Consider the following 14,982-nt stretch of genomic DNA (forward strand, 5'->3'; position numbering starts at 1 on the left):
ATGGACGGCCAGAGATGTCCGAATGCCGTGTTTTTTGTTGTTGTTTTTTTAGGAGAGGGCAGTGTCCAAATGTCACGGCTGTGTGGGAACGGAGTGATATCGTTAAGCACCCGCGGCTGACGCGCTGGTGACGCTCCGATGTGTTGATACTGCGGGTGTGAGGCGAGTGGGAGAGGCTGGGGTGTGTTTGTCACGAGAGCAGGGTGTATTTAGTGCTGTGAGCTCGCGACGCGTGAGCGGTACTCGGCTGCTTGCCTGTGGTGGGCGTAAGGGTCTTCACGCCGTGGGTTTTGCGCACGAGGGCATGCGTTTTATACGCGTGGGGATGTCGTACGACGTGCGTGACTGGTGCGCCAGCTCCGCCCCCCCCCCCCCCCCCCCCCGGCGTCGGGCTGACCTCGTGATCTGGGGTGTTGGACAGGTCGGAGGGCGCGGTCGGGAATTGGAGGTACGGTTGCGTGGTGGGTCGTGCTGCACCACTTGCATTGTTTGTGTCGTGTCGCCACATGTCGCCCTCCTCCGTTGGAGGCTGTTTTTAGCTGGACTCGTGGTTGATTTTTGTGGCATCTACGATGTTACAGTCGGCTTGTACTTTTGCATGTGGGATTGGTAGAGTTTGTGTAGGTGGAGAATGCCTTTGGCACGTGTGGGGTTTTGTTGATGTCCTTATGTGAAGCATGTAGCATGTTCTTGTGCATTCTGCATGGATTTAAACGCACATAAACCTAGCTTGGGACATTTCTTGACGGTATCTCATGAAATATATGTTAGACATTGGGAGGCGCTCAGATATGGGATATCGTGAATATCGGAAATATGAGGATAGTATATTCATCCTTAGATATGATATGAAGATATGACGAATAAATGATATTAGAATAGGATAACTAAGGCCAGTAGTAAGATAGTGTGCAACGGAAAATCTCAACGTAAATCACGGCACTCTAAACGTCCTGTAGCCGTTGACAGAGACCTGCCAACCTTTCTACATGCTCTGCTGTCCCAACTTGTACGCGCGGCACACGTGTGTACACTCTCCGCGTTAGCAAGTGGTTCCCATGGTCAGGCCCCCGTTATTACAGTGAGTCATCGTCACCGCCAGTGCCGTGCCGCAGATAACGTCACGCCTAGCAGGGCGGCCACAGCTCGAGTGTGTGCGCTGCTATCGCTGGCGCCTCTCGAAGAGCTGGCGAAGCGTAGTCCGATTAGGGCGCCTTTTTGTCCGGCGACCTCCGGCGGGCGGGGCTGAGGCCCTGCGATGATAGCACGGCCCGGCTGCTAGCGGGGACCTCCGGCGGGCGGGGCTGAGGCCCTGCGATGATAGCACGGCCCGGCTGCTAGCGGGGACCTCCGGCGGGCGGGGCTGAGGCCCTGCGATGATAGCACAGCCCGGCTGCTAGCGGGGACCTCCGGCGGGCGGGGCTGAGGCCCTGCAATGATAGCACGGCCCGGCTGCTAGTGGGAGCGGCTCCACATTGTCTCAGAAGGTCCCCATTCCACTGCCATGCCACGGCTTCAAGAGGATCCGTGAGATATTGTCTTGGGAGTGATGTGGTCCGTGTAACGCACCGGCTCCAGGCGACTACGGGCTTGTCAAAGCTGGCCGGGTCGGTTCCACTCACGAACAGGGCTGTGGTCTGACCGCTGGGGGTGGTGGCGTGCTTTAAGCCATAATGCAAGGTTCACCATTCCAGCCAACATACAACTGGCCGTGTTAACTGAACTTTATTGCCGTCATTCTGCCATATCAAATCGCTTTACTGGCCGCGTGAACCTCAAACGTTCACAACGAGTACAGGGTCATACCGTGGTCTACGCCGACAGCTAACGGGTCATGTGCCTCAGTGACTTTGGAACGGAAACAACAGCAAAGGCAGCGATGGTGGGGAGGGGGAGGGGGTCTGTGTTCCCAGTGTACTGTGGTAGTACTGAAGCAGATCCAGAATGACGGCTCGGATGGGAGCAAGACTGGGCGTGAATGACAGGATATTGCGCATGACTCTGATCGGATCATATTTTGCCATGCTGCATTGACGTACGGTAAGGCTGTGGACAGCTGCGGCAGTTGCTACTGCTGCCAGTGACCCAGTAACCCAGAAGGTGTTTAATGTTGTAAGTTATACTATCTTATGAGCAGTGAATGTAATTATCAGCATTTATTTTCGCAGTTCTTTGGAATTGGTCCCTGTAGATGTCAGTCCTTTGACTGAATTGTTTGTTCTGGCTACGGCCGAACTGGAGAACTCTGGCAATGGTGAATCACCGAGGCTTGTATTTGACAAGCCAGGTGTGTTGGACTCCGCTTGGTTTATCGTCCACGTGTTTGGGGTTCTTATCAACTCCACGCGTCGGAATTGTATTGCGTCGATTGAAATCATGCTCATTGATTTTCTGTGCACATTGTAAGCAAGGCACGTGGGATTTGCACGAGAGTAGCTTTTGAATTATTACAGCAATTGTTGCCGCACAACTGATGTGCATGGTCTCGGTCTGTCCGTTCAGCTGTAGAAGTGGCCAAACACTGGTGAAGAGCGCCCCCACACTGCCATGACTCATTTCTTCTTCGCTAACCGAAGAGAATCGATAGAGAGAAGCGTTTCCAAACCCTCCGGAGACGACTACGTGCTCCTGACGTGGCTGGTTTTGCACCCAGTTCGTCTGCGATGGGGGAGGCGCAGGTACAAAAGGGGGTGGCTGGCGCGAGGTGAGCAGTGGGCGCGGTACGCTCGCGTTGCGCCGTGTCCTTGTGCTCGTCCTCGTCCTCGTCCTCGTCCCAGGCCGGCGGCCGAGCCCAGGCAGCAGACGCGCCGGCCGCGGACGGGCTGTCGCGCCCGGGCGGCGGCTTTGTGACCGAGCGCCGTGTATTTGCTTGGCGTTTGTTTTGCCGTGCCCGCCTCACTACATAGCTCACGCTGTTTGTGTTGGCTTGTAGGCGATCACTTTTTGGTCGGGCTGCCATGATGTTATTTTGACCAGCCGCTCGTGCTTTGTTGCTGCAGGGGTCTACGGGGGCTGGCCGCGTTACTCAAAACTGAACGTGAACCGAGGGAGAACAAAATTGCGCCACCGTGCAAGGGCGTACACAAGAGGTGGCGCCCGGGGGGTACTTTTCCTCCGCTCCCGTATCAGATTTAGTACACGTATTGAATGTGCTCGAGCAGATGTTAACTCTAGAAAATTCGGGCCAGGCTCATTGATAGTAAGTAGATTAAGAACGCGCGGCCTTGTTTTACGTCAACAAGTTCTGCGCGTATGCGGCACGCTAAACTAGGTTTTCAATAAATACTTTAGGTTGCGCCCCCCCCCCCTCGCAGATCCCCTGCGTACGTCCCTGCCACCTTACCTTCTCCGTCGCAAATATGGAATTATTCCAAAATCAGCCCTCTGGGATGTACCATGATAGTGGTTTTGCTGGTTTCGGCACGCGCTACAGGTGAATCATGGGTGTCGCGGATGGTGGAGGCCAAGGCAAAGATAGACATGTCCCGGCGTGCGGTCCGAGCCTAGCTCGCTTTACAGACTTGCGGGCATAGGCGGACATCTCGGTCGCTCAGTACTGCTCCAGGCCTGTTGAACTCGCGAAGCGTGGCAGACGCTCGCGCTCGGTATGAGTGCCGCGAGCTGTGCAGACACTGCTGGACCTCACTCATCCACGGTCTCCAGATGCATCGTGATCTGGTCGCTGGTCTCCCTCCCTTCCGCGTCTGTCTCGGCGGAAGAGTTCCGGGCATGCTTAGTTTTTTAGCGGATGAATGAGCATCAAGAGGCGTTTTAACATAGCCAACCCTACGGCTTTTATCGTGCCGAAGCGGGACATATGATGAGCGCAGGCGAAAACTAGGAAAGAACGTCAGCAATCGGGTCTGGATTGGCATGTTGCGCCTTCTCAGGAAAGGATCCCCGCACAGAGCAATATTTGGGTTTAGGGACGCTTTAATTGCCTTGGTCATTTCGCTCCCCACACGGAGCATTTCTAACTGGCTTGAGATGTGTTATTGCGCCCTTGCATCCCCCACCCTTGTCCCCACCCTCGGCATAGACCGCTGACACCGCGCCGTGCCGCAGGGGACGCGGCGTTCCCACGTGTATAAATCAGCCGCTTCAATTGCCGCCGCGTGTGATTGCCTTGTCTTGCCTTAGCTGCCCCGTCCAGCCCAGTGGACCGGGCTGGAGCGGTGGCGCTTGCTCGTGAGCATTGTCCGTCAGTATGGCGTGGCGTGCTGCTGGGACGGGCACTCTCTGGCGTGCCAGCGCGAGCCTCTGCGATGCCCTAGCCGGCCTGCTCGCAGCGCGCTGACGGCTGCCCTGGTCGTCCGGCTTCGGTCATCACATCACCAGGTCCGGGCGACCGCTCTGGTGGCCGGGGGCTTCTGGTGATGTTCCGGCTTTTTGTCTTCTGCTTGTGGTGGTGTAGTGGTGTTTTAGGACGCCTACCACTATATTTAGCGTTGGTTCGCATTCTGCCTGAATAGCATAGTCACTTCCCATTTACGTGGTATGAGCATGTGGATTTGTCGCTCATGTTTGTCAATGATTTTGACCGTGAGATTCGTGGTTGGAAGTGGCCCATTTCGGTTCACATGCTTACTGGAAGTATTAAAGATCGGATGGTGTAGTTTTACGTGACTGCTTCGCCCTGCCTAGAGCGTGTTCCGGTGTCTGCTGGCATCCGCCCGAGCGTCGCCGTCTGACCCGATCTTGGCCCCTGTTTCGGCCGCCCTGTCGGCCGTGCACGTGGCCGCCCGACCTTTGCGTACCCCCCCCCCCCCCCCCGTCCCCATTCTTCCTGGCTCGTGTGTGACGGCGCGCCGCCGCCGCCGTCGCCGCAGGCACCAACAAGAGCTCGGTGGACCTGGTGGCGCCGGACGAGCACGTGTGCGACATGTGGGTGCGGGGCCTGCAGCACCTGGTGGCCGTCGTGCGCAGCCTCGAGCAGGAGAAGAACTACGACAGGTGAGCCGATGCGCCGGGCTGGTGGCGCGCCGTCCGGGAGAGTGGCGGGAACGCGTGCCGAGCATGGCGGTGGTGGGGACGCGTCTCGGCGATGCACGGCTGGTGACGGGATGTTCCCGGTGCGGGACATTGGTGAGACGGGCGCTCCGGCTGGCTCGCCCGCTCGTCCCGCTCTGGCGTTGGCGCCGTGCTCACCCGCGTGATGCAGCCTGCCAGGTGCCGGGACGGCCTCCAGGCGGCGACACTGAGGCTTGTCTCTCCGGCGGCGAGACGGCTGGGCCGAGGTGCCGCCAATTTGGCAAACGTGAGAATGTTGGGCAGTATTCTCTGTAAACACCCTGGAGAGCATTCCTTGTAGTCGCGCTTTTGTTCGAGCTCGGATATTTATGAACCCCTAAGAGTCAGTAAGCGGTTGACTTTAGCGAGGCACAACGCACGCAGTACGTCGTGCGTACACCGTTACCCCACCAGAGTTCGTTTAGGATGAATCTGCCAATCTGCCCTTCTTGCGCAGCTGAGTATGGTACTTTTTGTCGGCCTTTTGCGATGGCTCGTTTGCAGCTGTATCGCACTAAGAGGGATCCACTTTTTGAAAAGCGATGGATTCGCTCACGCTCCTAGGCCATGCCCGCCCTCAGAAGCCCAGTTAGGGCCTGCTATGTCAAACAGACAGATAGTCTTCGTGGCTGAATTGCTATCACTGCCGCCAAACCACTGTAGCAAGCATAGGCAAGTATGCGGCAATGCATTGAGCTAAAAAGAGGTTTTGACTAGTGTGTGGATGCGATTTTTGAACGTTTTCGTCTGTTGTCAAAATGAGGTTATGACTGGGAGGTGTTTCAATATTCGCCTCTTGGATCTTGTGGACGCGTCACTCGACGGTGATAAGCCCTGGCCGGTGAGGACTGCTGCCTGTGTTGAGGACCGGTCACTGTGTGACGACGATCCGCTGTGTGACGAAGGCTCGCTGTGTGACGACAGCTCGCTGTGTGACGACGGCTCGCTGTGTGACGACGGCTCGCTATGTGACGACGATCCGCTGTGTGACGAAGGCTCGCTGTGTGACGACAGCTCGCTGTGTGACGACGATCCACTGTGTGACGACGGCTCGCTGTGTGACGGTGGCTCGCAGCGTGACGTCCTTCCGCCGCTGACGGCCGCCGACTGCGCGCAGGTGGCTGAAGCGCCAGTTCCAGTCGGCTGACCGTGACCACAACGGCGTGCTGACGTTCGACGAGTGCCTGGACCTGCTGAAGCAGCTCAACATCCAGCTGGACAAGGACTCGGCTCGCCAGCTGTTTGACGTACGTCAGCGCCGGCCGCGGGACCCGGCCAGCTCCGGGCTCTGTGGCCTGGCGCTCGCATTCAGCCTGCCGGCGGTGTTTAGGGACGAGATCTGTTGCGGCATATTGTGTCATGTGGTCGTTGGGACGTGAGGTATTGTGGTTATTTGGGTCGTTTGTTTCGTAAATGCCTGTGGTGGGTGCATGTTGGCGATGAGGGAGGGGTGAAAAGGGTGATTCTTGATGACTAGTCTGGGAAGTGGATGGGGGTAATCTTGCCACTGCCCCCTTTCACTCCCACATAACTGCAATAAGCTCAGGTAGGGCCGAATTTGTGACTGAGCGAGGCCATGGGGTATTAAACTACATGCCCACAGGCATTATTTCATTAGTATTTGTGACTCCGTGTGTGATCTGTTATAAAGTTTCCCATCGTCTCTGGCCCGTTGAAGTTGCTGTCCTGCACCTGCCGTTCACGTCGGGGCTGCACCCAGACCATGCTAACGAGTGCGTGCGGCGCTCGGCTCCGGTGGCGCCGCCAGCTCCGGCCTGACGTATGAGCCCCGGCCTCCGCAGGCGGCCGACACCGACAAGCGGACCAAGGGCGACGAGGCGGCGCTGGACGACCAGGAGTTCGTCGCCTTCTACCACAGCCTGCTGCAGCGGCCGGAGCTGGAGGTGATCTTCAACAGGTGCGCCGCCGCGCCACGGCAGAGCCGGCGGTCGGGAGGCCGGCTCGGGGGGACTGGGCGCGACAGGCTGGTGTGCTTACGTACGATAGACTGAGGGAACTGGCTTCTTCGTATCTGGGTGGTGCCCGCGCCAGAGCCGGGCGCATGTCCATGCGTATGCCCGCCTCCTTAGGGGAGGTCGCTTTCTTGAACAAGATCCGTGAGCGCGGGCCGCAATGCCCGTCAACACATCACCCGTATCATCACAGCATCATCATCGCCCGACGCGCCGTCCGCCAGGTACACCAACAACGAGAAGCTGATGACGACTGAGGAGCTGGCCGACTTCCTGCGCGGCGAGCAGAAGATGAAGGACGTTTCGAGCGATTTCTGCCGGGAGGTGATCGAGACGTACGAGCCGTCCGAGTCCAAGTACCAGGGCCTGCTCTCGCTCGACGGTCAGTGATGGCGTCGCTCCTGCGCGGGTCGGGCGCGGTGCGGGGTGCCACCCGCGACCTGACCTGACCTGACCTGTCCTTATGGGCGAGGGTGCCGTGTCTGGGGTGGTGGTTCGGGGAACAGCGTTTGTCTGAGAGACGCGTGAGTTCTGTGACAGGTGACAGGTACTACTCAGTTGTGCCAGGCTAAAGCTGTCCCAGCTCCATGCAGACGACTGTTAGAGGTCGTTCGTCAGTGCCGTCGTTGGTCAGTGTGTTGCGTGTTGGTGGTTGGCGTACGCTCAGTGCTTTGCGCTGATTAAGTCCGAATCGTCCTCCTGTACCGGTCCTACGCGGGACCAGTGTGGCCGAAATACTGGGCTCGCCAAGTTGCGTGCCACGCCCGGTGCTTTACGTGACTCTGTGAGCATTCACTGCCTTTTCCTGATTGGTTTGTCCTGTCGCTGAATGGGCCCAGAGCAAATTTTTAAAGCGCAAAACGTAAAGTTGAAAAGCGCACTGTCGTGTTTCAATGGCATGCAGATATCGCCTCCACTTTCTAGACTGTACGCGGCCGATGCAGGTGAGTGTCACTGTTGATGCCGGTTGCCCCGCGCTCAGTCGAAGGCTCATCTCCGCCGTGTTCTGTCCGGCTGCAGGCTTCCACATGCTCATGAGCTCGAAGCAAGTGCACATCTTCAACCCGGAGCACAGCCTGGTGTACCAGGACATGAAGCAGCCGCTGGCGCACTACTTCATCGCCTCCTCTCACAACACGTGAGTGTCGGCGGCGGGCCGCGCCGTCTGGCGGAGTGGAGTCGCGTCCGGCCCGGCGCGCCACTCTTCGGCTCCATGCGAATTGTTTGTGGTGACCAGCACTCGATGGCTTAGTACGTGGGCAAGGTATATATGGGACGTTTTGATAGGGTGAAAGCAGTTTCCGTGAGGTGTGCTATGGCTCAGACGTTGCCACGTAGCAGTGACATTAGATTAGAAAGCAGCAAAGCATTAGATTAGAAAGCAGTAGTGACATTTTCATTAGAAAATATGCGGCGTTATTCATTATTATGAGCAGGACTGTGAGTGCTGTCCTGTGCTCACGTCAGTCGAACGCCTCGGACCGCCACGCACGCGGTCTGATGACCCCGACCGCCCCCAGGTACCTGCTGGGTAACCAGCTGACGGGGATGTCCAGCGTCGAGGCGTACATCATCGCACTTCAGAAGGGCTGCCGCTGTGTGGAGCGTGAGTGACCGCCAGGGGGCGGCCCTTGCTGGGGCGGGACGGCGGGCACCGGGGGCTCCACCTAAGCTGCAGGCTGACGTAGAGGGCTGTGCACGGGGCTGGCCTGAAACGGGTGCAGGTGTTGCGTGATTTCGCGATTTCATTACGTGCAATCGGGCATCACGATTGCACGTGATGCACGATTAATGATTTCTCGGCAGTGCCCGTCTTTCCCGTCTTATGTCCGCGCCTTGGGCTCGGGCGCTCGCCTGGCCGGGGTCGACGCCGCGAGACGGGCCCGCTGTCCTCCGTGTCACGTCTCAGTCCTGGTGAACCGATGCTCGGCGCGGTGTGAGGCGTGGGATCGCCGAGCCGGTGCGGGGGACGGGACGAGCTGACGCACCCCGCTCGCCGCCCGCAGTCGACTGCTGGGACGGCGACGACGGCGAGCCCATCATCTACCACGGCTACACGCTCACCTCCAAGATCCGCTTCTGTGACGTCATCAGCGACGCCATCAAGCCGTACGCGTTCCAGTACTCGGAGTACCCGCTGATCCTGAGCATGGAGAACCACTGCTCCGTGCGGCAGCAGGAGAAGATGGCCCATCACCTGAAGACCATCCTAGGCGGTGAGTGGTCTTTTTGGGTGGTTTGTGCAGCGGGCGGTAAATTCCCGGGCATCACTTCTGCGTATTTTCTAAATCAGTGAGCTCGTGTTCTGTTCCATGTCCTTAAGGTCTGCTAAGAACGTGCTACTAGGTCGCTTTTTGTCAACTTGCCAATAGTAGGAGCTCATTGCTTTGGTGGTAATTGCAGTGGCGAGGCTTCGTGCTGGGGGTTTGTCCGCGCCGTCCCACGAAGTACATCACGGTCCCCCCCCCCGCCCCCCCCCCGCTAGCCGTCATGGTCTGGGTGTCATGTCGATCCAAGATGTGGTCTGCGCGCCTTACGCTGCCGCCGTGCTGCCGCAGACATGCTGTACGTCCTGCCGGTCGACGAGTCCTTGGGAGCGCTGCCTTCGCCCGAGGACTTCCGCAAGAAGATCTTGCTCAAGGCGAAGAAGCTGCCGGCGGACAAGGAGAAGACGGGCCTGGGGGCCTTCCAGCAGAAGGTACAGCTCATGGGGGCTCGGTGACGCCAGTTCTGGAGGCCGGCGAGTGACTCCACCTACCCAGGTCTACCGCCCCACCACGGATCTTGGTGGCGCCTGTTCTTGCCGAACGTGTGCTGCGGTCGTCAGCCATGAGTTGGCTGTTTTGCCGCTCCGGCTGGCAACACCGTCCGTTGAACCGAAACTGGGCGCCGCGATAGTCACGTGATGACCACAGCACCCTCTCACTTCTCTGTCTTCCTCTCTCACTCTCTCCGTAATTGCAACTGTCAGCAGCGGCCCGGAGGACTCAATCCCACCAGACTAACCCAAACCAGGCCGAGGAGCGGGCTGGATGTCACTGGTGATGCTCCGTGTTCTGGCTTCGTTATGCCGGTTGTCATGTGTTGTCGCCCTGGTTTTGTCGCCCCGCAGCGAATGGCTTGGCTGTCAAGACACTGGATCCCTAAACATGTGGAACCCATTAAGTGAGCCACGTCCCTGTCGTCGACACGTCTGCAACATCCTTGCGGCGTGCTCTCCGTGTTGACATCGGATTCCCAGCCACGTGACTTGCGTTCCCCAGGTGGGCGAGCTGATCGACGGCAAACCGCCGCCGCCGGCGCAGGAGCAGGACGAGGCCTGCACCGTGGACGACTCCGAGTCGGACTGCAGCGCGCCCGAGGACGAGGCGGTCGGGAAAGAGCAGCAGCAGCGTCACCACCACGTCAAGGTAGGTACCGCCGCCGCCTCACCGGGCAATCCGCCTGACGGCGTAGACACACAACAGTGCAGCGAAGAAGGATGCGCCCGGATGTACACAGGGCTTGGTGACCGGCACGCACTGCAACTTTGTTTACCAGCTGGGTTTGGCTGGTCGTCAGTCGTGGTGATCGGTGCGCATGTAGTATCGTTGGGTTGTACGAAAATGGCAGGCGCCCCCCCCCCCCCTCCGGAATTTTTCGCTGCAAGTTGTGGCCGTGGTTGCGATTGCTGGCGTTTTCCGCTGTCGGCTATCCGGGCATAGCCACCGACTCCAACGTCACAGCTCGAACTCCCCGCAGGGCAAGAAGAAGAAGATGATAGCGCCGGTGCTCTCCTCGCTCGTGAACTACATCAAGGCGGTGCACTTCCACTCGTTCGACGCCTCGCTGGCGGCCGACCTGTGGTGGACGATGAGCTCTTTCGGCGAGAGCAAGGCCCTTGGGTGAGAGCGACACACGGGCGCACATGGTCCTCTGTAGCAGCCGGGGCGGCTACCGCCGCGCGATGCAGGAGTCCATTATCGGTGGAGTATTTCAGTTGTTTTCGGGTTGGGCAGCGGCCCCGCGGGTCGCGGGCTGTGGGCCTTACGCGGTGATGGATCTGGGACTGGTGCGTTCGTCGCGATCCGGCTCAAGTCGTGACCTGCTGATTGTCTGAGAGCCGTTCAGTCAGATGCGTTCTGGCGGCTCTGGCGTGGGCGAGTGAGAGTCGTCTTTGTGTACGGGCCGTGGAGTCGTGGCCAAGTTGTTGCGAATCACACGCGATCCAGATACTGGGCAGTGGCGCAGGCCACGGGGCGTGGTCCACGGGTGGCGGCTGCGACGCTCCAGCGCTGAACACCTGTTCTCAATCCCTTCTCCACCCTCGCAGACTCTTTACCACGGATGCGCTCCTTCCATTTTGTATCGGCCCCTCCTCCGCGATCGCACTCCCACAGCCTTCACAGTTACGTGCGGCGACGACCACAGCTTCGCCTGCTGTATACGCTCGTCGTCCCGACAGGTTCGTGGATCAGCAGGCGGCGGCGCTGGTCGAGTACAACAAACGTCAGCTGAGCCGTATCTACCCGAGCGGCAAGCGGCAGAACTCCAGCAACCTGAACCCGGTGCCCTTCTGGAACACCGGCTGTCAGATCGGTGGGTGGCCGCCTCCAACGGCATGCCTTGCTGTGGTTGCGACGCCGTGGCCACCTGTCTGTTCTCTCAGCAGAATTCCCCTTGGTGCTAACGTTTCTGTGAACTTAAAGCAGAGACAGCGTACATCACTGCGTGAGTAGCAATGATACGTGTCACACAGAAGTTGTGCTTAAACGTGTGAATTTCATGTCTTACACACAGCTTTATCTTCCAAACTGCTGCAACACAGTGTTATGTTTACGTAAGGCTAGAAGTCCAATGGTCTGTAGGGGTGGCTGCGTGGTCGCGTGAGCTGATGCCCCGCGCTATCCTACGGCCCGCGCCGCCGCTCCCCGCGTCGCCTGCGTCGTGCGCGACGCTGCTGACGGCGCCCGGCCGTCCCTCGGCAGTGGCTCTCAACTACCAGTCGCCGGGCAAGTCGACCAGCTACAACCAGGGCATGTTCCGACGCAACGGCGGCTGCGGGTTCGTGCTGAAGCCGGCCGTGCTGCGCTCCCCTGACTGGTTCGACCCGACCGCCAGCCCCGGCGACATGTGAGTACGCGCCGTCCGCTGCGGCTGCGGCTGCCGCTGCCGCTGCGACTGCGGCTGCCGCTGCCGCTGCCGGACCGGATGTGACGGGTCGTGGTGGAGGTGTGCTCGGGTATCTGCCTGGGGGTCCAGGCTGGCTAGCGGTGTTGGTCTCGGCTGGACGTGGTGCGACGGTGAAGTGGGCGCGGTCGTGGAAACAACGGTCTCCGTGGTGTCGCAGGCCGTTCCAACCGGATTTGGGATTGATGTGATCAAGAAAGGCGTTACGCACGTTTCTCGGAATTTTTATGCGGTTGCCCTTAAAGATGCCTACACAATGATAATTATTGACCTTTCTTGTGCCGGAAGTTGTTGGTAAGCAAACAAACTTAAAAAGCTACCGTAAAAAGTAGACTTTTGGTTAGAGATCGGGGCGGGAGTTTCATCGTTGAGATACTCCGATAGTGATCTCTGCTTTAAATGGCTAAGCCTTTTAGTATGGTTGCTTGTCTGTTCACGGGTATTCCGGGACCATTTCATGCCAGTTATTATCACTCTGAGCTGTTGCGTCATCAGCAGTATTGAACTGGGCGTGTGATGGTAATGCCCTTAATAAAGCTAAGAATTTGCCAGCACGTGAGGCAGAAAGGTGAGAAACAGTCCGTACATTGTATTTAATGTCATTGATGGTCGTACGGTACGGCTCTCACGCGATGCCCAGGCGTCGCGCCATGCCTGTTTGGTGCATACCTTGCGAACAATGTCCTGGCACTACCGCACTAGTGGCCTAACTTGCGGGCGCCGGCCCCACCGTCGGCAGTGTTTTGGAGGAGCGGTCGGTGGGAAGACCGCCGACGCCGCCGCGACCGCCGTCGCCGTCGCCGTCGCCGTCGCCGCCGCCTCTGCCTCCCCGGCAGTCGTACGTGCACCGAGCCTTGTGCGGCTGCCTCTCCTTCCTCACGCTGACCATCCGGCCCTGGATCCAAACCACGCCCGGCGCCTGGTACCTCCCCCTGTCCGGGTCAGTCCTCGTCCTGCACGCGCTCCGTGTGCCAAGTGCCGTCCCGTAGCGTCCTGTTGTTTTCGTAGGCTTCTTTGTCCTGTATCACACTCGACACCGTACCGCTACGTTGACAGACCTCTGCCCTCGTATCGCATTCCACGTTGCCCCTGTGCCTGCCGGTCACGAGATGTGCCTGGCGCCTCGTCCCGCGGTCCGCGCTCCGCGCCCCGCGTTGTCCGGGTGCATGCGCTTCCGTTGGCTTCCTTTTGGTGGTGTCTGGTCGTGATAAGCTCGTTGGCTTCTGTGTGTGGATGCAGCATATGCGGCATGGTTTGTTTTGCCCAAAGGCATCGCTTGCAAGCCGGAGGTCCTGTCTCGTGTGATCTTTTGACTTGCGCGATTGTGCGCCGTGGTTCGTCGTCCTCGCACGTTTTGGTGGTGGTTGTTCCGTGCGCTTTTCGCTTGCGCTTCGTTGTATAGTGACAGCTGTCTGCTTGAGCACTGTCAGGTCGGCAAACGCCTGTGAATATGTGGACAGACCCAATTGGTGTCTCTGCCGTCGATTATTTGTGCTGAGTTTTGAGCTATCTGCCACTTCGTGCGCAAATATTGACCGTCGTCTGCATCACGCTACCATCCGATGTCGATGTTCTTGGGAGAAATGATGTAGAGCTATCCTGAGCGTAGCTAGATTCTTCCACCTCTCACGATATATATATATATATATATATATGTAAATATATATACATACATACATACTTACATACATGCATACATACATACATACATACATGCATGCATGCATACATACATACATACATACATACATACATACATACATACATACATACATACATACATACATACATACATATATACATACATACATACATACATACGCCTCTCCCACCTCGGATCCTAAGAGACGCCTTATTCCACTGCCAACCGATTTAACATTGACCTGGTCGCTCGTCAAGACCCAGTCGACAGCTGGGGAACTACGGCATCCTTCGACTTTTTTATCATATCTCCAAGGAACCGGTGGGCTGTGTAGCGGGATGATATATTCCCCGACTCATATCCTCACTTGCCGACGACATTCTAGCCAATCTCGGGCCGCCCTCCACGGGGCTCAAGCCACGCCTCACGCCTGTTACGAGTCATGACCGACGCAAATTTCGGGGCGTGACCCTGGCCGACCTCAGGGCGTGACGTCACACGGGTCGGCAGGTTCCGCCGGACCCTGCAGCTGCGCATCATCAGCGGCTCCTGCATCCCCAAGCCGCCCGGCTCCAGCCTGTACGACATCATCGACCCCTACGTCTGCGTCTACGTCACCGGCCACCCGGCCGACGAGGGCAAGTTCAAGACGGACGTCGTCAAGAACAACGGTGGGTGCACAGTGCTCCCCCCCCCCCCTCTCCTATGCTAGCTGAAGTGGCAGGCGGTTTGGTGTCCCACGAGAGACGAACGTTAGATCACGCAAGGAGAAAACAACATGAGGGAAAATGCCTCCGATGTGCGAAAAGCTGCGTGCCTGCGTTGTTCGTTGTTTTACTCGCACACCGCGCATCGGGTGATATCACCATTTCTCTACGTCTGTGCTCGGTCAGTGCGTAGCGCCAGGTAGGTGCTCCGGAGGCCACGGAGACTGGCGCTGTGACCCCGTGGCGTGCCCCCCCCCCCCGCCCCCTCCGGCCCGCTGACGACACGGCCGCGCTCGGCAGGCTTTAACCCGGTGTGGGAGGAGCAGCTGACGATCCCGGTGCACATGCCGGACTTCTGCCTGCTGGAGCTGGTGGTGCGTGACCACAGCACCACCGGCTCCAACTACGTGCTCGGTCACTACTGCATGCACTTCGACGATCTGATGCCCGGTGAGCGTCGAACCCGGGCAGAGCGGAGCAG

General features: G+C 58.4%; 1 protein-coding gene across 8 annotated transcripts in view; it reads left to right on the forward strand.

The window, feature by feature from the left end:
• LOC119108627 (1-phosphatidylinositol 4,5-bisphosphate phosphodiesterase eta-2) overlaps positions 1 to 14,982 on the forward strand; it is a 32,308-nt gene that overhangs the window by 15,800 nt on the left and 1,526 nt on the right. For 7 of the 8 annotated variants that reach the window (XM_037232230.1, XM_037232231.1, XM_037232232.1 and 4 more), the window contains 15 exons: positions 422 to 448; positions 4,830 to 4,953; positions 6,128 to 6,257; positions 6,813 to 6,928; positions 7,208 to 7,365; positions 8,004 to 8,121; positions 8,504 to 8,589; positions 8,990 to 9,199; positions 9,542 to 9,681; positions 10,247 to 10,393; positions 10,725 to 10,867; positions 11,428 to 11,561; positions 11,951 to 12,095; positions 14,305 to 14,465; positions 14,802 to 14,951. In XM_037232230.1, coding sequence (XP_037088125.1) covers positions 422 to 448; positions 4,830 to 4,953; positions 6,128 to 6,257; positions 6,813 to 6,928; positions 7,208 to 7,365; positions 8,004 to 8,121; positions 8,504 to 8,589; positions 8,990 to 9,199; positions 9,542 to 9,681; positions 10,247 to 10,393; positions 10,725 to 10,867; positions 11,428 to 11,561; positions 11,951 to 12,095; positions 14,305 to 14,465; positions 14,802 to 14,951 — 1,989 coding nt within the window. The remainder of the gene's footprint in view (positions 1 to 421; positions 449 to 4,829; positions 4,954 to 6,127; positions 6,258 to 6,812; positions 6,929 to 7,207; positions 7,366 to 8,003; positions 8,122 to 8,503; positions 8,590 to 8,989; positions 9,200 to 9,541; positions 9,682 to 10,246; positions 10,394 to 10,724; positions 10,868 to 11,427; positions 11,562 to 11,950; positions 12,096 to 14,304; positions 14,466 to 14,801; positions 14,952 to 14,982) is intronic. The other variant, XM_037232229.1, reaches the window with a different exon arrangement.

This window comes from Pollicipes pollicipes, unplaced genomic scaffold (assembly GCF_011947565.3).
Source record: "Pollicipes pollicipes isolate AB1234 unplaced genomic scaffold, Ppol_2.1 Scaffold_6686;HRSCAF=7923_pilon_pilon_pilon, whole genome shotgun sequence".
Classification (NCBI taxonomy): Eukaryota; Metazoa; Arthropoda; class Thecostraca; order Pollicipedomorpha; family Pollicipedidae; genus Pollicipes; species Pollicipes pollicipes.